This window comes from Saimiri boliviensis, chromosome 3, assembly GCF_048565385.1.
Source record: "Saimiri boliviensis isolate mSaiBol1 chromosome 3, mSaiBol1.pri, whole genome shotgun sequence".
Classification (NCBI taxonomy): Eukaryota; Metazoa; Chordata; class Mammalia; order Primates; family Cebidae; genus Saimiri; species Saimiri boliviensis.
The window spans coordinates 24,386,312-24,412,082 of record NC_133451.1 but is presented as its reverse complement, the minus strand read 5'-3'; the positions used below and the strand labels follow the sequence as shown (position 1 = coordinate 24,412,082).

Here is a 25,771-nt window from a genome sequence, read left to right as displayed (position 1 = left end):
TATAATCATTAAAAAAAAAAAAAAAAAAAAACCCAGACAAACCTAAAATGAGAAACACAAGTGAAGATATACAGACACACATATATATACATATGCATGATCTGCTTTTTAAAAAAAATGTTAATTTTCATAAAAGACCAAGAAAGTAATATGAGAAACTGCTCAAGATTAAAGAGACATAGCAACTAAAGCCAATATGTGATCCTGAACTGCATCTTATCATACTGGGCATAATTGGGATAATTGCTAAAGGGGAATTGAACTGAGGGCTTATGTACTGTATTAGTGTTCAAATTCCTAAATTTGGTAGTTGTACTATGGTTATGTCAGAAAATAATTTTAGTCTTAGAAAAGATGCACTAAAGTATTCCAGGGCAAAGTCACCTGATGTAAACAACATATTCTCACATGTTTCAGAAAAGATAAATCATATGATAACTATAGCCATAATATTTTTAAATGATGAATCAGGTAAAGGCATATTACCAGAGTTGTCTTTATTATTCTTATAATTTTTATATAAAATTATTTCTAAATAAGAAGTCTAAAGAAAAATCTAGCATGTCCAAACCAAACTCTTGACCTTACTCCACAGTGCCCCTCCCTAAAACCTGCCTCCACGTTAGTTCCCCCTTTCAGTAAACGTCAATTCTACCATTTCAAGGGCTAAGACCCTAAATTCATAATTATCCTATGACTCCCTTATTATCACCATCTATCATAAGCATTGAGAAAATGTTAATCATACTCTCAAAACATATCCTGATCCTGACCACTTCAGATTCTGACCATCATTTCTCTCTTGGCTTCTGTCCTTGCCTTTCTATAAGCTATTCTCAACTCGAGCAAGAGGGATCCTTCTGAATCCTAAATCTTCGCTACTCCTAACTCCCCAAGGGCTTCTCATTACATCCAGAGCAAAAGCCAAAGTCCTAACAACTGCCCACAGGCTCTATGCAACCTGGCCATCCTCTACCACCTGTCATTCACCCCTATGTGACACTCATTCGAGCCACTTCAGCTACACAGCCCTTGTCCCTGCAACATGCCAGGTGTGCTCCAAACTCAGGGCCTTCACACTTGCTGCCCCTTCCGCCCCCGAACATCGACAGGGCTTGCTCCCTCCCATCTCCTTCTAACTTCACCTTCTCAGTGAGGCCTCCCTGAGCACCTGTATGAAGGTGAATCCCCTGCCTTATCATGCCCTACGTTCTCCTTTCCTGCTTGGTTTTTCTCAACATTACTTATCACTGTCTGACCTGCTAAATGTTTTAATTATCCATGTGTTTATTGTCTGTCTTATCACATTAGAACATAAGACCCATGAAGTCAGATATCTGTTTCAGTTTAGTTTACTGTTACATCCTCAGTGTCTAGAACTCGTTTAAGACATAGTTAAGTGCTCAACAAATATCTACTGATGAACGATCCATTTGACAACAGTCAAACTCTCAGAAAGTCAAAAAGACAAAGATATGAAAAATAGAAGAGAAATAGAAGAGACACAGCAATCAGTCCACCATGAATTCTAATATCTGACCAAACGTATTTCTAGAACAAATATCTAGTTTAAAAGAAAGAGAAACCAAGGCATAATGGTCTGTAGTCCCAGCTACTTGGGAGGCTGAGGCAGGAGGATCACCTGAGCCCAGGAGCTCAAGTTCAGCCTGGGCAACACAGAGAGACCCTGTCACAAAAAATAAATGAATAATAATAAAGTAAATAAAAGAGGGAGGAGGAAACTATTAAAAGAATGCAATACAAGAGAATTCAGGTTAAAATGGCTTTCTTATTTTAACACAATGAATTAAAAGATCCACATCTAAAAACACTGTTAGGAAATTTCAACATAGCAAGAATAAAGAGTAATGCTTTTACAGCTTTTTCAAAAAAGAAAAAAAAAAAAAAAACTATAAAGGGCTAAGAATCAGAAGCACCAGACCTTCCATCAGCAACAAAAAGCCCAAAATACTGTGCTTTTGTAGTTCTATGTGAAAACCAATAACCCTCCTGGAATCCTAAACCCAGCCAAAACTGTCAATTAAGTGTAAGGACAGGAGGAAAAAAACACAAAAGGAGATAAAGTTTACCTTCTATGTCTGTTTTTTGAGAAAGTTACTGGAGGATATTTTCCAGCAAAATGATTAAACAAATCAAGAAACAGAGGCAATCCTGGCAGTTCTGGGTCTAACCCAGTAAAGCAATGAAGACAATGCCTGTGTGGAGAACTGGAGCTCAGCTGCAGGCTGACACAGACGGGTGGGAGGCTAAAAAAGGCCTGGACCAGGGCACCCTCGGGATACTGCACCACCCTTCAGAAGGATGCAGAAAAGACAGACGATGCAAGAAAACAAATAAGCCAAACAGTCTAGGAAAAACAAAACAAACAGAATAATTTCTAAAAATCGACAAAAGAAATGTGGCATAGTCATACAACTTAGAAATACGGAGGTAACCCATAGAAGAACTAAAAATTGAAGTAGTTAAAGAGTTAAAATGATTCCCTCTGCAGAGAAAACCCAGAGTGAGGATGACTAGGACAGGAAAATACAGCTTTACTTTATAAACTCTCTGTGCTATTGGCTTGTCAGAATCATATAAACACATAATTGGGATAAAAATTTAAAAACTGACTTTAAGAGAATTGTAACAGTTTTTACTAGGTTCTTATTTAGGTCAAAAGTGACATATCATTAGGTCAATGATTCCAAGTACTCCCAACACTTACTGAAGAAGTTCATTTGCCTTGAGTATAAAAGAACCCACAGCAGTTATGGCATCTAAAGGGAAAAAATAAATAAATGTCATTTGTCAAACAAGCAAAATGTGTTTAATGTATTCCACTGAGAAATTAAATCACTACCTTCGATTCCTGCAGCATCTAGTCCAAGAGGTTCATACTTTTGCTTCCATGAAGCCATTCCTTTCAATTCACTCAAATGGTATAATAAAGACTCTGAGCCACTATCCAAACAGAGCAGAAATAAATTAGTATCATGATGATCATCAAGCAACTACCTTGCCTGAATATTTCTAAATTTTTGGAAATAAAACTCAAAGTGATTTTCATTTTCTTTCCAAGAGAAATAATTATTTCTCAAAACTATTCCTAAAAACTGCAGCAGAACCATTTGGTCAAGATGACTCCAGAGAGAAACAAATCTGAAAAGATCAAATTTTGTAAGATGATCAAATTGTGTTCCTGACCTTTTAAGGTAGTCGTATGGCCATCTTGTTCACCCAACTACTACAGAGTCAACATTCAATAAATATTTCTGAAGTTCCCACTTTAGGTCAGGTACTGTGCTAAATACTGGGGACGTTAACGGTGAACATAATCAAAGGGTCTCATGGCATTGACAGTGTCACAGGGAAGACAGTCACGACCACAGTCATACAGTGTACCATTGCAACTACCATACATGCCTTGAAGGAAATACATGGGGTACAGGTATAACAGAAGAACCTGAGCTAATCTGGGATTCAGAAAGGCTTCTCTGAAGGAGTGAATGTGAGCTGAGAGCTGAGGCATGCACATGAAGAACAAGGTGGGAGCCTTCCAGATAACAAGAGGAATATACAAAAGCCCTAGGTGGGAGACAAAATGTCAAGCTGGAGAAACTAAAAGACCACCAGTGTGGGTGAGGCAGAGAGGCAGGTATGCTAAAGGCTACACAAAGGTCTCCATTCTAAGGGAAGGTATTCGATATTTTTAAGTAAGACAGTAATATGTTCAGCTCCACTGGGGAAAATCCATTCAAGGGACAGTGGACTGGAAAGAGCCCAGTTAGTCCAGAGGGTGCTACAGTGGTCCAAGGGAGGGTGACGTAGTTACGGTCAGGGATTCTGCAGAAAGGAATTTATTAAAATTTAAACTAAGCACCACCAGGCACAGTGGCTCATGCCTGTAATCCCAGCCAGCATCTGGGGAGGCCAAGGCAGGGGATCACTTGCAGTCAAGAGCTTGAGACTAGTCTGGCCAACATGATGAAACCCCATCTCTACTAAAAATACAAAAATTAGCCATAATCCCAGCTACGTGAGAGGCTGAGGCAGGAGAATTGCTTGAACCTGCGAGGGGGAGGTTGCAATGAGCTGAGATCACACCACTGCACTCCAGCCTGGGCAAGACTCCATCTCAAAAAACAAAAAAAATAAACCAAACGCTCAGCATCCACTTTTAAATTGCTTCAATGGACTAGCTATGGATAGAAAAAGCACGAGACTTGAAAATCTAGGATGAAGTTTTGGCTCCGACACTTAGTAACTTTGGGCCAGCCATCTAACTGATTCTGAACTTTTGTTTCCTCTTGTGCCACTGTAAAGCTACCCAACATTAACTTTTTAAGCTAAAGATTGAAATGACCAACACCTTGCTAAGATACTAAATAAATATACAGTATTCTTGGTAAACTGTAAAATGTTAATCTCACTGCTCAAAAAAGGGATACATGCCTTATTTCAAAATATACTTCATGCTTAGGTGATTAAGAAAAAACCCCAGATAGAGTCTAGCCTGGTGAAAAGATGTTGGAGAATTACTTCATAAAGCAGAATTATTATTGACTCTTTCAGTCTTGAGTACACGAAGATTCTTCTCAAATGCCATGCAACAATTTTAGCTAGAAAAGGTTTAAAAAGAGAATGCCAGATGAAGAGAGGGCGGCAGAAAGAAGGCCGATGCCAGGTACATGTGGATACAATACCAAAAGATTCTACGTCATCTTCATACCTCTGTAAGTGACTTATGACCAATTTTTGTATACTGGAATATGATGACTCTATAGACTGGCCAAGCTTTTTTAAGCCCTAATTGAAAGAAGAAAATATATTTAGCACACAATTAGGATATTATATGCCACTCAAAAAAAATTAAGAATGTATTCTTAGCCATTTTAACACACAGATACATTAACTGCACCTTTACTGTTAACTGATTCATCAGGAGAGTCTGAAGTTCAGCACTACAATAAAAGACAAAGTATTTTTAGTCACTTCTCCATTAGAAATCTGAATGCATCACTTACAACTTTTAAATTTCAAAGCACAAACAAGACTTTGAAACAAAATAAACGGCTCAACAAAAATTAAATTCTATGCAACATCACATATACCCCATAAATATGTAAAACATACATCAATTAAAAATACTACGTACTATGTATCAATAAAAAATTCATATGACTATAAACTACTTTTCAAATAAATAATTACTGTTTAAAGAAGAAGCCAAAGCAGGAGCACCTCATCTGAGTTTATTACCTTGCTTTCCCCCATAATAGCAAGTGCATGAACTCATCTTGCACTGATGTCGTGGTGTTCTTTTCCTAAAAAAAGAAAAGAAAGAAAAGAATTGTGATATATATATTTACTAAATTATAAGCATATTTATTCAAAATTACAGGAACATGACTCCCTTTCCTTGCCTTAAACTTCCATCAAATCCATAAAGTGATCATCTGAACATCAGCGACTAGAAGACAGCCAGTCAGCTGTTCTAAACACCTGCCCTTATTGCCCAAGCCCCACCAGCTCCACTTCACAATCCTGTCTCCACCTAAGCTGTACCAATGGGAAAAGAGCCCTTTTTGGAAATCTGGGAAAACAGTTTGAAGTTAGACTGAGCCATTTGAAAGAAATCACAATCTTAGCCTTGTATGAATCCAACTGATTTTTCTCATGTACCTCACAGTAAATACATCACACATTCCTCAACCCTCTCCATGAGAAACTTCAGCTGCTTTACCTGCACAAACTTGGTGAGACGAGAATCCATCTGCATTAGTATTTCTTCCCATGCTTCACACATACATGTTAGTGACAAATTTATATACTATTAGCAAAAAAGAAAAAAAATTGAAATGGCAAAAAATATTTAAACCAACTTGCTATCTAAATATGTGCTTATGATCAAGTATCTCAATGAATTTACTTTCAATCACTCTTTTACTTGCATTTATTTATTTATTGAGACAGAGTCTTGCTCTGTCGTCTTGGCTGGAGTGCACTGGCACCATCTCAGCTCACTGCAACCTCTACATGTCGGGTTCAAGCTGCCTCAACCTCCCGAGTAGCTGGTATCACAGGCATGCATCACCACGCCGAACTAATTTTTGTATTTTTAGTAGAGACGGGGCTTCACCATGTTGGCCAGGCTGGTCTCGAACTCCTGGCCTCAAGTGATCTGCCCACCTCAGCCTCCCAAAGTGCTGGGAATACAGGTGTGTGCCACCATGCCCAGCCTCAATCACTCTTTCAACTCACTTGAGATGGAGAAAAAGACTATATAGCTTGCTCATCACTTAACAATGAAACATTCCACTGATTCTTAGAATTTCATAATAAAACATTCTTAAGTTTTTATCTGGTAAAACAAATATCCCCAAGCTTTTTATAGAAGACATGTCTTACGCACAGTAACTGTCAAAATGCTGGTTTGGTCAACTATTCAATTTCCATTCAATTTTCAAACAGGATCCTTAAAAAGATACTGATCTCTAGAAACCTTTATTATCAAATAAATTAATGACTGTGATAGAATGAATAAATATGGTCACAATTTTTTGTAGCTCCTCCAGTCAGATGTAGAGTTAGTTTCTTCAGCCCTCGAGCCTCACTTTGACAAACAGAATGCAGCAGAAATAACGCTGTTGACTCCAGGGCCTCAACAGTCTTTGTATGCTTCCACTTACACCCTCAATGCCCCGTTACCACCACCATGTGGACAAGCCTGTGCTGGCCTGCTGAAGTATGACGGATGTAGAGTAGGGACAAGCCCATCACAGCCAAGGGACACATATCACTGGCATGACCAAGTCTAGTCACCCAAACCTCTTGGCTAAGCCTAGCCTAAATCACCAACCTAGAGAATTGGGAGCTAATTTGGGGTGGGTTTATTATGAACAAATGTAAACTGATGTGAAGACTGTTTTTCCTACAATACTTTATTAATACCAATGGTATTTTATTTATGAGAGTATTTTAAAGATTTAAACTATTTTTTCCTTTTATTTTGGAGGTGGAAAATAGGGTGTGGTGGAAGTAGATTCTCAATTAAATGTTCTTTTCCTGCTTTAATGGACTTTATAAGATTATCTATCAGACTAGATGCCCCTACTTCAGACAGCTTTACAAAACAACATTTTGAAGTTTTTTTACTTACAGAACTTTAGAAGCCAATAAATATTCACATAAAACAAGCTCTAAATAAATACCTGTAAAAGAGCTGAAATGTGAGTAAACTTTCTGGCCATCCTAGTTACTTCGGGTAAGAAAGAGTACAACAGATTGGTTTCAAGCTGTAAAATCAAAAGAGTAAGCTGAGTCACCATCAGATGGACTTGCCGCAAAGCCTGTAATTTAAAGAGTGTAGGTTAAACTACGTATCACAAAGACTATGTCAGAATTCTGCCCTCTTTGAGCATTAACGGTTTGGAAACTAACAGCACACAGCCTTAGGACTTCCTAACCTATGCATAAACATACACAAATCACTCTCTCTGGGTCATCAACCCCTTCTGTGTAGACAAAATAAATGTAATACAATCTATCTTGCAACAGTGTCACAAAGAAATGTTTAAATCGCAAATATATAGAAAAACTAAAGGGAAATAGAAGGAATTAAAGGCTACTGATAAATATTGGGAAAATAACTATCAATGATATATGAACTGTAATAAATGTGTCATTAAAAATTATCTGTTATAAACTTTGCAGTAGTAGTGAATCATTTTATTAGAACCCCAGTGCAATCCTGGTGATCACAGTGTCACATAACCTTAAGATGATGAGCAAATATGAACAATCATTACTACAGTGAACAGTAAGTCAACAGTTCTCTGATGCTTTGAATACAAAGAGAATGTCGGAAGGCATCACACACATTGCATCTTGCGTCTTTTTTGTTCTACTTTTTTCTGAGGGTTCACAAATACTTAAGTGGCTGGGACATTTAAGATGAAAATTTTGAGATTTCTCGGCAAGGCTATGATCTAAATACTCTATGAGAGCCCTATTAGTCTCCTCGATCTACAATGCAAACAGCACACAATGAAGTATTTTCCCAATATTAAGTGATTGTTTTACACAAGACGCAATGTGCTAGTTAAGAGCACAGACTGTGGGGCCAGACTGCCTAGCAACACCTTCCAATCCCGTGACATCAAGCAAGTTTCGAAGTATTTGTGTAACCATGCACTTACCTAAAAAATGGGGATAATAACAGTATTTGCCTATTAGGATGCTGTGAAGATTCAAATGAATTGTTCTGAAGCACTCAGTTGGCACGCATTAAATAATCAGTAAATATTAGCCTTTATTATCAGGGACAGAGTCCTAAGCAAACATTTGGTACAAAGCCGAACTGGAATAGCAACCAATTAATATGGTCATTAACAGACCATCAAAACACTTCCTATTAAAACTATATTGGAGTATGGGGAGAATAATATGGCATTCACTATAATAACAATATATACAGGATTTAGAAATTCCAAGTAGATTATTTTGTATTATTATAATCATCATTACAATACAGTGAGATGTGGATAAATATCTATAAAACCTATTAAATACATATTTACGGTTATCGAGTTCCAATACTCACCTGAAAGTATGAAACTTCTGAAGCACCACTCGTAGAGACTTCTGTGACCACGGACAATGATTTCAAATCACTCGATAAACATAATGCTAGACAAGTACCAGCAATCTGTAAAACAGTCAAACCCCTTAGTGTATTTAATATCATTACTAGGTTGAATCTGATTATAATGCAGAAAGCAAAAATTCCAAGCTCCAGAAAGCACAAACATATACTGCAGGCTCCAGCCACACACATGTAGCAGATGAGGTAGGTGTCTGTCTACATGGACTCTTCTAGTTAGGAGGCCACAAAAACATGGGTTTCCTGACCCCTACCCATCAAGAGTCTCAAATCAAGTGCTGGAGAACCAAAATACTCCACAGAGCCTACAACATTTTCTACCCCTTTTGGGAGTGTAAGAGTTAGACGAAAAAGCTATGGAGAAGACTGAGCGTAGCAACTCAGTGGATTCAGTACTAGCCTTAAGAATGCTTCTGAAGACTTACATTCCAATCACATTTGAAGCTCTTTTACATCTCAGGCTAGAAAAACATTAAATCATAACCAAGTGCATCACTAATTTTTCTGTTAAAGAAAAAAAAAACTTGACTAATTCCACAAATAGCTCCCAATCTTTATAGACATACAAGTATTTTATCTTAGTAAGAAAATTATTCTCTGAACATTTAAGAACAAATAATTCCAATAACCTAAACTGAAGAAAAAAAAAACCTGGTGCTTTATTCTTTTTCCATAAGTGAAGTATCTAGTATGTTCTAAGAGAAACAATTTAGAAATAGAACATTTTAAAGAAAAACTTACCCCTGTGACTCGAGCAATTTTAAACATTCCATAAGCATAAAGCTCAATAAATCCAGAGCTTCCTCCAAGGACAAGAATATTAAGCCTAATTAAAAATAATGCAACAAGCTGAGAACCAATCAACAACACAGATGACTGCATTCTTAAACCAACATATCAACTGTTACTGTTTTCATATAATCTACATGCCGAAGCTCCCCTGCAGAGGGAAGTGAAACATTAAATCCACTAACACTCAATATTAATCAGATCAGGCTTATTTCTTTTTTCAAAGAACAAATTTCCTCTAGCCTAAAAAAATCAGCTTACTATAAGATTATTTTAATAACAACTATATTTATGCATTCTCAATAACAAAACAATCCTTTTACCAACTAATACAAAGTGCCATCAGTTTTATCATGGCTATGATGCTGAATATACTAAATGGGCTTAAAGAACATGAATACTTACATTTTAGAAACTCTAGTTTATGTCTTATTAAAATAAACATGTACATCATATAATTATCAAAACTTGATAAAATGAAAGGCCATACAATAAAAACAATAATAGATATTAAGGTCTATATATTGTTTGAAGGTATTATCATCAACAGTGAGGCTGGGTGCAGTGGCTCATGCCTGTAATCCCAGACTTTGGGAGGCGGAGGCAGGTGGATCACCTGAAGTCGGAAGTTTGAGACCAGCCTAGCCAACATGGTGAAATCCTTTCTCTACTAAAAACAAAAAAATTAGCTGGGCATGCTGGCATGCACCTGTAATCCCAGCTACTCAGGAGGCTGAGGCAGGAGAATCGCTTTAGCCCAGGAAGTGGAGGTTGTAGTGAGCCAAGATCACACCATTGCACTCTAGCCTGAGTGACAAGAGTGAAACCTCGTCTCAAAAACAAAAATGAAATAAAATGGCAAATAAAGGATTTGCTCCTGAAGCTACTGAAAACTGCCTCAATTATGAAATAACTTTAAGAAGTTAGACTTCTTTAAGATATCTGTAAGACTTACCTGACGTCTCCCAAAAGCTTAATAATTTCATCAGAATTTTCTTCACTAAAATATAAAAAGAGTCATCTTTTAATTGTCTTTCAAATGATAACAGACTATCTAACTTGAAAACAAAACAAAAAAAGCATATCTTACCTAAATATTTTTGAGGTGTTGCTATAGCTAGAAGGAAACAGAGATTAGGATCAAAAATACACGCAGCAAAAATACATTTTTTAAAATGTATCTGAAAATTGTTCCAGTGCTAAAAGCAGAAGAAAGAGAAACGTGCAAGATTAATTTCAAAGAAACCAGTGATACTTACTTTTTTGGTAGTGTAGGTAGTTTAGGTAAGAGAAGATTTGATTCATCCTCAGCATTATAAAATGATGTGAGAACACTAAAAAGGAAAGAATAAAAGCATTATAAAAACACCAAAGATTTTACTTCTCTTACCATTAAAAATGCTGATTTTTAAAAAAGATACCCAGAGTTTTACAACATTATCAAGTAAGTAGATGACACAAATAATATACAGCTGTAGTCAGTATAACAGTCCCAAATGAGAAATTGAAAAGCAGGAATTTCTTTGTTATTTTAGGGGAAAAAAAAAATCTCGCACACTTTACTTTTAGAGAAATGAATATTAATAAACACTTTTCTTAGCATATGAAATGCATTCATACGTACTCAGACATTGAGAATTTATGATTTCTTAACTCTCATTTAAGAACTCACACTAAACATATTACTAAGAGTAATTTTAAAGAACAATGCAATTACCCTATCTTTTTGTTTTTTGAGACAGGGTCTCACTCTGTCACCCAGACCAGAGTGCAGTGGTGTGATCATGGTTCACTGCAGCCTCCATTTTCTGGGCTTAGGCCATCCTCCTGCCTCCATCTCCTGAGTAGCTGGGACTATAGGTGCAAGTCACCACGTCCAGCTAATATTTTTCAGTTTCTTTTCTTGTAAAGATGGGGATCTCACTATGTTGCCCAGGTTGGTCTGAAACTCCTGGTCTCAGGCAATCCTCCTGCCTCAGCCTCCCAAAGTGCAGAATCGTAGGCAGGAACCACTGTGCGCAGCCTACTGTATGATTTAATTATTGGTCCTACGACTTACATACACTTGAGGATTTGATAATCCAAAGGTATATGAGACTACGCCATGCCTTTCGAAGTAGTTTTATTTACTCCCTTTTCCTTCTCAATTCTAACTCCAAATAAGGTTGGAAATAAATGAGTGAGCAAGTAAAACGTGGTGATTTAACAAGTATTTTTTCCTACCCTAACAAAAAGTAGCTGTCCTCGTGAGACCTTGGAATCTCCACATAACATTTCTAAACTGTTAGTAGAAAGCATATTGGGAATACACATAGCAGATAACTGGGCTGGAATAGGAATTACATGGTACGCTCTGATCCTCTAACCTTCTACAGATTCACATAACCATTTGTAATCCTTCATGATCTGATGATGGATTTGTCACTCTGGTTTATCTACAGTGAATTTAAAACCCCAGGCCAAACCCCTGTCATCCATTTCTTTCAGCCTCCCTTAGGAAAACTGTCAACTAATATCCAGAATTTACAAATCCATTTGATATTAATTTAGTGTAACTTAATTAGAAAGGAAAAGCTAATGGAAAAAAGTCTATTTCCCCAAAAAAGAAAAACAATTTTTGTTTTCAGTACTAGCCAAACCCACTGCTTCCTCCAGCCTTCTTCACTGCAACCCTGGTGTATTACTTAACTATTCAGACCAAGGCAGAATTGTTTTTATGAAACAAGGAAAGTATCAGGACCATGGACAAAGAAAAAAAACCTGTCCAGCATCAGAACAGAATGTCCAACTTAGCACTTTTCATACGCTAAGAATATTTACCGAGACACAACACAAAGTTCCAGGTGATTTAAATGGTGAAATGGAAATCAATGTATTAATTAATATAATTTTAAAATTACTGATTGGCAAATGGAGATTGTTCTCCATTTCACCATTTATCTCGTCTGGAGCTTTGTTTTTTTGTCTCAGCAACTATTTTAGGAGTATGAAATGACTAGAAAGAAGAGAAAAGTCTTAGCTATTCGGTATTCCCACTCCAGTAAGAAAATACAGGCATATCTCCTTCCACTGTGCTTCCCTCTATCCTGCTTCCAAGATACCGCATTTTTCACAAAAGTTTGTGTCAAGCAAGTCTATCAGCCAAGCAAGTCTACTGGAGTCCTTTTTCCAGAAACCATGTGCTCACATCGTGCCTCAGTGACACATTTTGAAATATTTGCAATATTTCAAACTTTTTCACTTTTATAGTATCTGTTAAAGTGATTTGAGATCAGTTATCTTTGATGTTACCATTGTAAATGTTTTGATAGTGCCACAAACCATGGCCATACAAAATGGTGAGCTTTGGCTGGTGTGGCGGCTCATGCCTGTAATCCCAGCTTTGGGAAGCTGAGGTGGGCGAATCACTTGAGGAGTTCAAGATTAGCCTGGCCAACATGGTGAATCCCTGTCTCTACTAAAAATATAAAAATTAGCCAGGCGTGGTGGTGCACACCTATAATTCCAGCTACTTGGGAGGCTGAGGAAGGAGAATCACTTGAACCCTGTAGGCAGAGGCAGCAGTGAGCCGAGACTGCACCACTGCACTGCACTCTGGCCTGGGTGACAGAATGAAACTGTCTCAAAAAATAAATAAGGCCAGGTGCAGTGGCTCATGCCTCTAATCCCAGCACTTCGGGATGCCAAAGTGGGCAGATCACCTGAGGTCGGGAGTTCGAGACCAGCCTGACCAACATGGAGAAACCCCATCTCTACTAAAAACACAAAATTAGCTGGGTGTGGTGGCACACGTCTGTAATCCCAGCTACTCGGGAGGCTGAAGCAGGAGAATCTCTTGAATCCAGGAGGGGGAGGTTGCAGTGGGCTAAGATCCCACCATTGCACTCCAGCCTAGACAAGAGCAAAACTCCATCTCAAAATTAATTAATTAATTAAATAAAAATAAACTTTTTTTTAAATGGTGAGCTTCATTGATAAATGTGTGTGTTCTGACTGCTCTACTGACTGGCTTCCCCACTTCCTTTGCTCAGGCCTCCCTACTCCTTGAAACACAGCAATATTGAAACCAGGCCAGTTAATATCCCTACAATGATCTCTAAGTGTTCAACTGTCTCACTTTAAATCAGAAGCTAGAAGTGATTAGGCTTAGTGAGGAAGGCATGTCAAAAGCCAAGAATAGGCCAAAAGCTAGGCTTCTTTTGCCAGTCTGCCAAGTTGTGAATGCAATGGAAAAGTTCTTAAAGGAAATTAAAAGTGCTGCTCCAGTGATTACACAAATAATCAGAACGTGAAATAGCCTTATTGCTGAAATGGAGAAAGTTTTACTGATCTGGACAGACAATCAAACCAGCCACAACATTATTAAGCCAAAGACTAAGCCAGAGTTAAGGCCCCAACTCTCTTCAATTCTATTCTATGAAAGTGCTGAGAGGAAGCTGCAACAAGATCCAGCTAAATCACTGATGAAGGTGGTTACACTAAACAACAGATTTTCAATGGAGAAGAAACAGCCTTTTATTGGAAGAAGATGCCATGGACGATTATGTATATATATAAGCCAGTCAAATATAGCACCATCTAGTACTTTCATAGCCAGAGAGGAGTCAATGCCTGGCTTCAAAGCTTCAAAAGATAAGCTGATTCTCTTATTAGGGGTTAACATAGCTGGTAACTTTAAGTTGAATCCAAAACTCATTTACCATTCTGAAATCCTATGGCCCTTGAGAATTATGCTAAATCTATCCCATCTGTGTTCTGTAAATGGAACAAGAAAGCCTAGATGACAGCGTATCTGTTTACAGCATAGTTCACTAAATGTTTTAATCCACTGCTGAGGCCTACTTGCTTTGAAAAAAAGATTCCTTTCAAAATATTACTGCTCATTCATGACTGGTCACCCAAGAGCTCTGACAGAAATATACAAGATGTTGTTTTCATGCCTGTTAACACAAAAATCCATTCTGCATTACATGGGTCAAGCAGTAATTTCAACTGTCAAATCTTTTTTTTTTTTTTTTTGAGACAGGTCACTCTGTCACCCAGGCTGGAGTGCAGTGGTCCAGTTACAGCTGACTGTGGCCTCAACCTTCTCAGGGTTAGGTGATCCTCCCACCTCAGCCTCCTGAGTAGCTGGGACTACAGCTACCACATCTGGCTAATATTTAAGAAAGGGTTTCACCATGTTGCCCAGGCCAGTATTGAACTCCTGGGCTCAAGTGATCTGCTCACCTTGGGCAGATCCCACTTTGGGATCTCCCTTCCAAAGTGCTGGGATCATAGGCATGAGCCGCCGTGCCTAGCCACCTTTCAAGTCTTATTATTTCAGAAAAACATTTCATAAAGCTAGAGCTGCCATGGACAGTGATCCCTCTGATGGATCTGGGCAAAGAAAATTGAGATCCTTCCAGAAAGGATTCATCATTCTGGATGCCATTAAGAACATTCATAATTCATGCAAAACATCAACATTAATAGGAGTTTGGAAGAAGCTGATTCCAACTTCCATGGATGACTTTGAGGGATTCAAGACTTCAGGCTGGGCGCGGTGGCTCAAGCCTGTAATCCCAGCACTTTGGGAGGCCGAGGTGGGTGGATCACAAGGCCAAGAGATCGAGACCATCCTGGTCAACATGGTGAAACCCCGTCTCTACTAAAAATACAAAAAACTAGCTGGGCGTGGTGGCGCGTGCCTGTAATCCCAGCTACTCAGGAGGCTGAGGCAGGAGAATTGCCTGAGCCCAGGAGGCGGAGGTTGCGGTGAGCCGAGATCGCGCCATTGCACTCCAGCCTGGGTAACAAGAGCGAAAACTCCGTCTCAAAAAAAAAAAAAAAAAAAAAAAAAGACTTCACTGGACGAAATGACTGCAGATGTGCTGGAAACAGCAAGAGAACTAGAATTAGACATTGAGTCTGAAGGTGGGCCTGAATTGCTGCAATCTCATGACAAAACCTGACTGGATAAGGAGTTGCTTCTTAGGGATGAACAAAGAAAGTGGTTTGTTAAGATGAAATTTAGTCCTGGTAAACACGCTAAGAGCAATGTTGAAATGACAAAGGATTTAGAATATTCCTAAACTTGGTTGATAAAGCAGCAACCGAGTTGGAGAGAGCTGACTCCAATTTTGAAAGAAGTTCTACCTTGGGTAAAATGCTATCAAACAGCATCTCATGCCATAGAGAAATCTTTCATAAAAGAAAGAGTCAATTGATGCAACAAATTCCACTGCTGTTGATGTTAAGAAATTGCCACAGCCACCTTAACCTTCGGCTGCCACCACCCTGATCAGTCAGCAGCCATCAACACCAAGGCAAGACCCTCCACTTTCAGTGAGATGACAGTTTACTAAAAGTTCAGATGAGCATTTGCATTTTTTAGTAATAGTAATAAAGTACATTTTAATTAAGGTACATACTTTTTTTTAGACGTTACTGCACACTTAAATGTACTATAGCATACTAGAAACTTAACTTTTACATGCACTGAGAAACCAAGAAATTCAAATGACTTGCTTTTATCGCAATGTTCACTTTATTGCAGTGGTCTGGAACAAAGCCCACAATATCTGAAGTATGCCTACAGATGTTTATCAGAAGGAAAAGAAATCTAGGAAACCATTAAAAAATTTCATCTTGCTAAAGTTAAACCAAAATTTAAATGCAATGCACATACACACAATACTCAGATACTCCCAAGTTTCCATTTTAAACAATAAAAATCTCATGAATATCCTATGACTATGTAAGTTTTTTGAATTACCTGCTTTCTACAGTCACTTCCATCCAATGCATACAGGAAACTGGCGCCTCCACAGAAAAAGAATGTAAGCTCTCAGGTTTTTCTACATCACACAAAACAATTTTCTTGGTATCAGCAAGAGCAAAGGCCAAAACTAAAACAAGAAAAAGCAATCAGAATAAATTAGCGTAACATTTCAGAACAATAAATGGGTATCTCACCCATTGCCCAGTTTCACTTTTACGTGCATCTTAATCATGGCCATTTTGGACCTAAACATCCTTCAATATTTTAAAACCTGAAAAAAGAGATATTTGCATATATTGTAGTTGTTATTATCTAAGCTTATTTTCAAGTGCTCAAACTTTACAGGCGATCTACTACTTTTTCATATATCACACTTAACATCTTACACATTAAAGATTCCAGACTAAAACCCTGTTGTCAAGCAGAAAACACAGAAGAGGCTTCAAAAAATAAACAATTAAGCAGAAAATACAGAAGAGGCTTCAACAGATAAACAATTACATCCTAACACATGTCTAAAAGGTAAACAGCGATTCCATCTGCTTTGTTCTTAGAAGGCTTTGTATTCCTCTTTTATGTTTCTAAACCATGGTGGTAAACGAGGCCATTGAACACAGACAAATCTTCCTTTGAATGTGGCTAAATTTTCTAGTATGGTTTCTCTACACAAGTCATTATTTCTTCCTAACATGTATAATTTAAGAATTTAAGAATTTCCAAAAAGAGGGCAATGAGTTTCACTGCATATCACCATCACACACAACTCTGCCAGATGTGAACCAATCCCAGCCTTCCTTCTTAAAAACAATTTAAAACAAACTTGAAATGATCATTATCTAATAAAAAACATATTTTACTATCCGAAAACATGAGATTTTAAAAAATGAATACAACTAAATATATTTTAATGCACATTGACTTAAATGATTTATCTATGAGATTCCACGTTTTTGAATTATTTAGTACACGATCTCAAAACTTTACTTACAAAAGTCCTCTAAACTTACCCATATTCTACATATGCTCCAAGCAAAATGACTACAGAATGAGCATAGAATTTTTAAAACATTTCTGAAAATTCCATTTTGGTAGTTAATCTAAGGGAGCTACTGGCAAAGTTCTTCCTGGTGTTTAGAATGTTTATACAGCATTGCTTATAAAAGCCAAAAACTGAAAACCATCTAAATATCCACCAAGGGGGAACAGGTTTGGTAAATTACAATATATACAAATATAATGGGTTAGTTTGCAGTCATTTAACATTAATGTGGTAAATCTATCCATACTGACATGGGGAAAAGTGAGTGGGGGGAAAAAAAAGAAAAAGCTAAGCAACAAATTGGCATGTACCAAATGACCTTTTTTTTTGATAAAACTATATATATATAGATCTCTACAAGTATATACTTTATCAGGAAATGTTGGAAAAGATGTTCACCAAAACAGAAATAATTGTCATCTCTAAGTGATTTGCTTTCAGGGAATTTTTAAGTACATATTTATATTTATCTATAAACAAAAATAAAGCAATGAGGGCCAGGTGCAGAGGTTCATACCTGTAATCCCCATACTCTAGTAGGCAGGCGAATCATTGAGGCCAGGAGTTAGAGACTAACCTGGCCAAAACAGTGAAACCCTGTCTCTACCAAAAAATACACAAATTAACCGGGTATGATGGTGCACGCCTGTAGTCACTGTTACTGCTTGAACTCGGGAGGCAGAGGTTGCAGTGAACCGAGTTCACACCACCGTACTGCACTCCAGCCTGGGTGACAGAGTGAGACCCTGTCTCAAAAAAAAAAAAAAGAAAAGAATAGAAAAAAAGGCAACAAGGAACAAATATTTTACAAAAACAATGCATTTTTCTTAAAGCACCAATAAAATGTTTAAGTACTTTATATTTATCTACAGAAAAATTAAGCAAAGAACACATATTTTACAAAAACAATTCACTTTTTTCTTAAAATACCCATGATGCAGATGAACTTGAAGCTGTAGGATTTACAGCATTTTACTTCATTGATTATATGTGTACAACAGTTCCAATAAGGACGGTCATTGTAAAAATATCACATGGAAGAGGAAAGTTCTGTCACCAGAGCCATAAAAGGCTATAACATAGGAGGGGACCAGAAGAAAGATCACATAGAAATGGAAGGTATGGAGTCAAAGCTCACAGTCCCCCTGGGGAGGCAAACATACATGCACCAAGGGAATACGAGCCACACATTTCGTGCTAATATCCATTGTTAAAGAAAAAGGCCATGGTGGCCTCGAACTGACTGACTGGAGAGTGGCAGGTGCTGCCTGGGCCAAACAACACAGGCCAAGATGACAGCAGAAAGAACAAAACCAAAATATTTTGTACATTCCATCAGATTTCACTTCAGAGTTATCTTTGCCAAGAAACCAGATTTTATTTAAGAGATGTCTTTGCCAAGAAACAAGACAGCGGAATTAATCTGAGTTCTGTAACAATATTTTAAGGCATGTTTTTAAAAAAAGGCCCCTAACTGGTATTTATAATTCTAATGTATACTAAGAACAATAAATCCTTCCTGAAAACAGGCTTTCTTTACAGAACACTCTTGTGAAAATAAAAACATATTTTTGTAATATTATCATTACGTTTGCCATCTGGTCTCCACGCCAGACAGGTCACTTCCTTTCCTGTATTTTCATTTGGTGGAAAACTCCAAACTCGATGAAAACTTGCAAGTCGATGAAGTAACACCTAAGACAAAGCAGATATAATGGCAGGAAATTTTAAAAATCCATTTCCAAAAATAAAATACACCTAGATCTCTACTAAAAACTTTTTAAAAATTACTCTCTCTCAAGTATAGTTAGCTATCAGAAAAACAGAAAAAGACAACAGTGTCTGAGAGGAACACAAAGTATTTTAAAATAAATGGGTGAAACAAGGTCTAATTTAACCCAGTACCTAATACACCTTCCCACCTTTTATGTCAACGGGAAACTTACCTTTTAGAAAGAAGAAGGCTGTCCAATATGACAACCAAAAAAGAAATAAAAGAACATAAACATCACTAAAAAGGTAGCTAGCTGTAATATAGTCAAATAATACTAAGCTTGGAATTAGACCATGTGGCATCTAATTTCAGTTGTGTCACTCACTAGCCATGGATCTTAGACAAATCACTTAAGCATTCTAAATCTCCATTTCCACACCAGTAAATTCCCACCTTGGAAGGTCAAAATGTTGCCCAAGAGCTCTAAGACTGATCCTGTTGCAGCTTCCATACAATGCATTGACAGTAAGGAAGAAAAGGCCTCACAACTGCACATGCTCCTAGAAGACCCCTTCCGATCTCCACCGACTACACACTCGGCTTCACCACCATGCCCTGCCTTACCTCACAGCACCCTTCACTCCTGGTAACATACATCATCTCTCAGACTTGACCCTCTCTTTTCTGAAACCATTTCTGCCATTCCTTACTTCTGAAACCCTTCCTCTGTGCTTTCTGCAGCTCATGGTCAGATATCATCATGAAATTTAAACCTTCATACTTTTATCGGAAATGTGCCTCTCACCAGAGGACATGGCTTCCCTGCAGCCTTCCTAGGTGGTGACCATTTTGTATCCCACAGACCCTGTACTGCTCCTCTTGGGCTAGGAGATGAAGCAGGTGTCTTCCTTGATGCTCAATGCCATTTCTTCTCTTCTTGAAAATCTCCTAACTTTGAATCACATGCAGTCAGACCATACCACCCACTCTCCCCTTAACTGCAGTCCTCTACAGACCCCGAGGCCATTCCCCTCATTCCTTGAAGATCTGCACACCTGGCTCGCTCAGGCTTTCTAACAGCACACTCATCCTCATTTTTGGTGATTTCAAGAGCTATATGTTCTGGCTTTTCAGCTGTCAACTACCTCACCTCCAGTGATCATATCTTCTACTGCAGTCAGCCACTCCCGGGGTCACACCCCCAGCCTGGTCATTACCAACAACTGCAGGGCCACCAAAATCTCCATTTCAGATTTCCCACCTTCCATCCACCACCCCTCTTCCAGCTCATGTCTGCAACACTCAACTCCAATTCTTTGACCTCACGGGAATATACAGTCTGTTGATTCTACCCCCTAGTCACTGTTCCTCTCCCTACACCTGCCCTCACTTACCTCCTTAACCAGGTTTAAACCCAAAGTTCATCAACACAATCGCTCCCCTTGCACATAACTTCAACTCTTTCATCTTTCTCTTGCTAAACAACAATCCTGGTTAAACCCAACTGTGTGCACCCTGTGTGCACCCACACAGCCAAACAGAACGGAGACATAATCTCATTCAACCAGTGTCTCTCCAATAAGAACACCGATCTTGTGGTGCTCTTAACACTGACTGACAATCCTACTATTTAGGTTTCCCAAGTCCACCTGCCTCGGCTAGCGTTTTCAGACCTCTTCTTTCTCCTCAAGCTTGCAATATTTTCTTCTCCATCTTCACCCACAGAAAATTCCCTTGCTTCTTCCTTCACTGGGAAATGGATGTAAAAAACAGTGCCCCCTATCATGCCTACCCTTCTGATCGCACAGATGTGCCTCCTTTCTACCTTCCCTCCTACTCCTGTGGCTGTACCACCTGCTGTTCTCTAGAGCCACGGCAGAGTTTCAAAGCATCCAGGCAGAGGAGGGAGACTAGATTTCATGGAGGGCCCCGAAAAATTAGACATCAGTACTCTGGCGACTGGGTCACGGTAGATAACATGGTGCAGCAGTCCACAGGTTGCTAAGATTTCCTTACCACCTAGCTTCCAAACTTAACTTTACACAACTCTCACCTGGCCAGAAAAGGTTCAAGCCAGAGGTGGAAAGATGCACAGGTGAAGGTTTCCTTACAAAATGGCTGGCAAGTAATAATTCTCAGCAGAAAGTTGGGTACAACAGGTTTATACTTAATGAAGTTTAATGTGAACTAGAAATGCTGACAAAACCCATGCACGTTCTGTCTGGAATCCGATGATGCATCCTTTCCTTGTCCAATTTAAAGGTATTTTTTTAGTGGAAGTTGGTTATCCAACCCGTAGTATAAAACGTGGACAAGAGACTACAGATTCTTAAATATATATTCTGGGTCAGCTACATGCATACAGTCTTGCAGCTAAATTCGAAAATAACTCTTCCTTCTGCTATTAAAACTGTAAGCAAACTTAGGGCAGGCCCTGAATCTACCACTGTGTCTAGCTCATGGGTGGCACATCGTGGGCTTTTTAAAAAGTTCATTTAACTAACAAAGCGATGAGTGAAGAAGACTTGGGGATGCAGGATTGCCTGACGGTGTTAAGCTGTGTGAAAACTGTTACTTTAGCCATTAAAGTACCGAAAATGGCAAAGACACCACCTTTCGCATATTACTTAAAGTTTACTGCCGTCCTAGGAGGCAGGGAAGGGATAGCAGGTGGCCCGCCATGTCTGCAGAAGGGGAAACTGAGGCTCCAGCCGCCTGTGGCCCGAATGAACAGGCTCGGTGTTTTTGGGCCCCCAGCGGGCAGACCCAGCCCAGGCGGGCTCCACCGGCTCACTTACCTCGCCCGCTGTGTTGGCCAAAGCAATGAGATCCCGCTTGGGAGACCAGACCAGGAAAATAATCTCCTGCGGGAGCTGCTTCTCTCCCACCACCCGGAAGGACGGGAAACAGGTCGGAAAACGCAACATGGGGACGGCCCTGCAAGGACACCCCAGTCAGACGCCAGCAGGAGCTCCCGGCCCTCCTCCAGGAGCCCGGACCGCGGCGGTACCTGCAAGAGTCCCCACCGGCGACCAACAGGGCCCCAGCGGCCTCTCCCCTCCCTCTGCCGGCAGCGCGCCGCAGCCTCCAGACCGCCCCGCCCTGCCGCTGCCGCGCGCTCCAGGCACTTCCGGCTCCTGACTGCCTCGCGAGAGGAGAAGGCGGGGCGGGGCGGGCACCGGGCCTGGCGGACGGGGACAAGGCGCGTGGGCGGGGCAGGGAGCAGCGAGGGGCGGGGCGAGGGGGAGGGTGGGGTACGTGGGCGGGGAAGGGAACGGCGAGGGGCGGGGCGTGAGGGAGGGTGGGGCACGTGGGCGGAGCAGGTAGTCCTCCCGGGAGCGTAGAGAGAGGCAGAGCGGTGGACGCAGCTGCAGGTGGGAACGCTCGGCGCTGGGCCATGGAAGGCCGCACCCGGATATTTTGGTAATGCCTGTGTGCCCGCGTGTGGGCATGCTTACATACCTTCCCAGTTTTCCCAGAAATTCGCTGCTGTGTTCGAAGGGACAGTAGAGGTGTAGGGGGAAGGCTTCAGCGACAATGGGGAGATGAAAAACAATATGAACTTTAGGTTCTGATCAGCTGGAGCCTCCTCTGACAGACTCCAAACAAGTAGTTCTCATGTCAGTCCTGGTGGCTCAGTATAGAATTTTAAAAGTTCCCCTGTCCAAGCAGCACCCCAAACCAATTAAAAGAGAATTAACTCTGGATGGGCCCAGTATTTACTAAAACTCTGGGTGATTCCAATTTGAAGAGGGAAGAGGGGCCTGCCCTAAAACCTCGCTAACAGGCAAATCATACTGTGACTCTTCGTCCCTTTTAACTCTCACAACTTATTGGTAATTGCAGCCCCATCATAACGAATGAGGACTGTGGGCTCACACACGATTTCTTCTATAGCTTCTTGGGCATTTACTATGTGGAAGAGCTGGGGCTACAAGAATGCATGGGATGAGCTTTGCCCAGAAGGCCCACAGGCCCGCGTGGCAGTCTTGTAAATCAGAACTCATCTGATGTTGCTTTATGTAGGACACATTTAAATGAGTCAACATGTTCACAGTTCCCACAGCTATGACCTCCCTGAGAGAATGTGACAATGTCATCCTAGGGTTCCTAAAATCTGTTGGAAATAGATGTTCGGTGCTGCAAAGAAAAATTAGCACTGAGACAAAGGATTTTTCAGCAACACAATTTTTACTTCCTGGACTGCAGGAAGAGTACTCTCACTAGCCATCATGCCACGAGAATACAATGAACAAAGGAAAACATACAAATTTATCCCTTCTGCATTTGGGGTCATCCTTACTGCTGTGCCTGATCTTCATTAGCAGGAGCCAGACCTCACAATCTAAACTAAAACCCGATTGGCTAACAACTTAAAACTTTTCTAAACAGGTAAAAGCAATGAAGAGCTGGGATATGCCTGGTTCAGCACAGATATCTTGGTTAGAGTACAAGAACATAGAATATACTGCTTGCCTGCAAGCATGGCATGTCTAACAACTACATAGGATAGGGCTTAACAAAGAGTTATTAGCACACTTATTCTTTAATAAGCAAGGAAACTTTAAAAAGGAACTTTTTTACTTCCCACAGACCTATGGTAGAAAGCCAACTACTTTTCACTACCTTTCACTTGTTCAATGGAGAGAGAGACCTCAGTGTGGATAACCCCCCACATAGGCACTGAGGAAGGAGAGCTAAGCAAAATCCTGGCATAATTAAGATCTGAAGAATATCTCAGTTTATGGTGTTACTACTCAGTTATTTCTTTATATAATCCTCTATATATAATCATATATTTGTTCATAGAATGAGTGCCTAAAGAATACCTCACCACTCAGTTATTTCCATATATATATATATATATAAAACTATATCTTAGTTCATAATCAGAGGAATGCCTGGAGTAGACATGGTACAGAGCATGAATTAAGGAATAAGCAGCTTATAGTCAGAGGAATGTCTGGAGCAGACAGTGCAGAGCATGATTTGAGGGAAAAGAGTTATACCAGGACAAGAATCCATGGCCCAGGTGGCAGCATTCAGTATCATAAAGATACCCACCGTATGGCAGGCTTGGGGCAAGAGCCACTCCTCCTGATAAAAAAGTTGTAGGACCTTGCATCTTCTTGTGGAAGGCTGCCCTCAGAACAGCAATCCCTCGAGCATCCAAGGGCTCAAAACCCCTCTGGATAATCGTACCTTGGTGACTGTGAACTCTTAGCTCTTGTTACTGTGCTGCCCAAAAAGCATCTTCCTATAGAACTCATTGGAGGCTGCCAACAGGTGGCGGTAACCCTGACAGCTCTGTCCCTGCTATGTGACTTCAAGCATACTCCTATAAATCTTCTTAGAAGTAGCTTACCCGTAGATAGAGGTATTGCACACTGCACCCTCTTCACTGCGCACGGCCCACCTCCATGCCTCAGTGACCTAATCGGGGTGGACACCATGCTGCACACTGTCCACCTCCTAGCCTAGGTGACCTAATGAGGATGGACCCCTTGTTTTATTGCTCACGACCCTATCACTATCCTTAAAGATGACTTCACTCACTGCCGTGCCTCCTAACCTATACACAATACTGATGCTTCTGGACATTCGGGGCCTCACCTGACTCCACTTATGGGTGGCGTGGCCCCCCGAGCCCAGCTGCGTTTTCCTTGTACTTCTGTGTTCTGTCTCTTTATTTGTTGGATCCTGCGCCTCAGCACAGCATAAGGGACATATCACGACCATGTGGGGCCCTCAGCCCTGCACTGCAGGACCTTTAACTTCCAACAAGCCCCCTCTTCTTGACCTCTGACTGGATCTACCCCCTGGGAAGTAGATGATGGAGGGAGATTAATTCATTCAGTGTCAAGTAACTAATTTGTGCCAGGCACTGTTCTTAACCCTTGACTTCCTCTCAGAGCCTTTGCAACCCTTGTCTTTGCCACAAACAACTTAGCATGTCACTCCAACTCTTCCAGAATCAACATTTCTAAGGTGAAAACACACTTGCCTTTGTTTTTTCACAAAATGCATTTTCAGGTGTTGTTTTGGGGCAGTTATAACGGACCATCTGGTGGGGGTCCAGTATCTATGCACTTTACATTCTTATGGAAATTGAATGTCCATTTTCCTGGAACTTACCTGAATACAAACACCCATACGACTCATGAAAATGGCTGTTCCCAGAGGCATAAACACTGTACTGCAAAGGACAGAGTATAACCACCTGCACATGAAGTCTTCACAGAATATGAATTTCCTAAGCCTTACAGCAAACAAAACAGCACAGGTGTGGAGTTCCAAATGGGGGCAGGAAACGGCAGAGTTACATGCTGCTATAGACCAGGGGCATCCAACCTTTTGGCTTCCCACATTAGAATTGTCTTGGGCCACACGTAAAATACACTAACAGTAATGACAGCTGATGAGCTTTAAAAAAAATCACTTAAAAAATCTCCTAATGTTTTAAGAAAGTTTACGAATTTGTGTTGAGCTGCATTCAAAGCCGCCCTGGGCTGCAGGCTGCGGGTTAGACAAGCTTGCTATAGCCCCCTCATGTGTGTTGGTAGGCAGTGGTGGCAGGGATCATTCCTAGAAATGATCCAAAGTAGCTGTAGACAAGAAATATTAACACAGTGTTTCCAGTCTTTTATTTTTATTTATTTATTTATTTATTTATTTAAAATAAAACCTACAGCACCCAGTATTCCCAGGTGGTCTCCCAACCAAGTACTAACCAGGCCCGACCCTGCTTAGCTTTCAAGATCAGACGAGCTCAGGCATGTTCAGGGTGGTATGGCTGTAGAC

At 40.1% G+C, this 25,771-nt stretch overlaps 1 protein-coding gene and 1 pseudogene across 4 annotated transcripts in view; both read right to left on the bottom strand.

Annotated features, from left to right (window-relative positions):
* Nucleotides 1–22,098, bottom strand: part of ANAPC4 (anaphase promoting complex subunit 4) — a 41,337-nt gene extending 19,239 nt beyond the window's left edge. For 2 of the 4 annotated variants that reach the window (XM_039468362.2, XM_039468363.2), the window contains exons 1-16: nucleotides 21,981–22,097; nucleotides 21,769–21,907; nucleotides 18,846–18,951; nucleotides 16,212–16,344; nucleotides 10,714–10,788; nucleotides 10,545–10,571; nucleotides 10,410–10,454; nucleotides 9,407–9,491; nucleotides 8,606–8,710; nucleotides 7,215–7,298; nucleotides 5,747–5,833; nucleotides 5,263–5,327; nucleotides 4,922–4,964; nucleotides 4,733–4,809; nucleotides 2,864–2,964; nucleotides 2,729–2,780 (exon numbers count right to left, since the gene is read on the bottom strand). In XM_039468362.2, coding sequence (XP_039324296.1) covers nucleotides 2,729–2,780; nucleotides 2,864–2,964; nucleotides 4,733–4,809; nucleotides 4,922–4,964; nucleotides 5,263–5,327; nucleotides 5,747–5,833; nucleotides 7,215–7,298; nucleotides 8,606–8,710; nucleotides 9,407–9,491; nucleotides 10,410–10,454; nucleotides 10,545–10,571; nucleotides 10,714–10,788; nucleotides 16,212–16,344; nucleotides 18,846–18,951; nucleotides 21,769–21,897 — 1,214 coding nt within the window. In that variant the 5' untranslated portion in view covers nucleotides 21,898–21,907; nucleotides 21,981–22,097. Of the gene's footprint in view, nucleotides 1–2,728; nucleotides 2,781–2,863; nucleotides 2,965–4,732; nucleotides 4,810–4,921; nucleotides 4,965–5,262; nucleotides 5,328–5,746; nucleotides 5,834–7,214; nucleotides 7,353–8,605; nucleotides 8,711–9,406; nucleotides 9,492–10,409; nucleotides 10,455–10,544; nucleotides 10,572–10,713; nucleotides 10,789–16,211; nucleotides 16,345–18,845; nucleotides 18,952–21,768 lie in introns of all 4 variants that reach the window. The other 2 variants (XM_074395962.1, XM_074395963.1) reach the window with 2 other exon arrangements.
* Nucleotides 22,099–25,652: 3,554 nt separating this feature from the next.
* Nucleotides 25,653–25,771, bottom strand: LOC120363855 (5S ribosomal RNA; annotated as a pseudogene).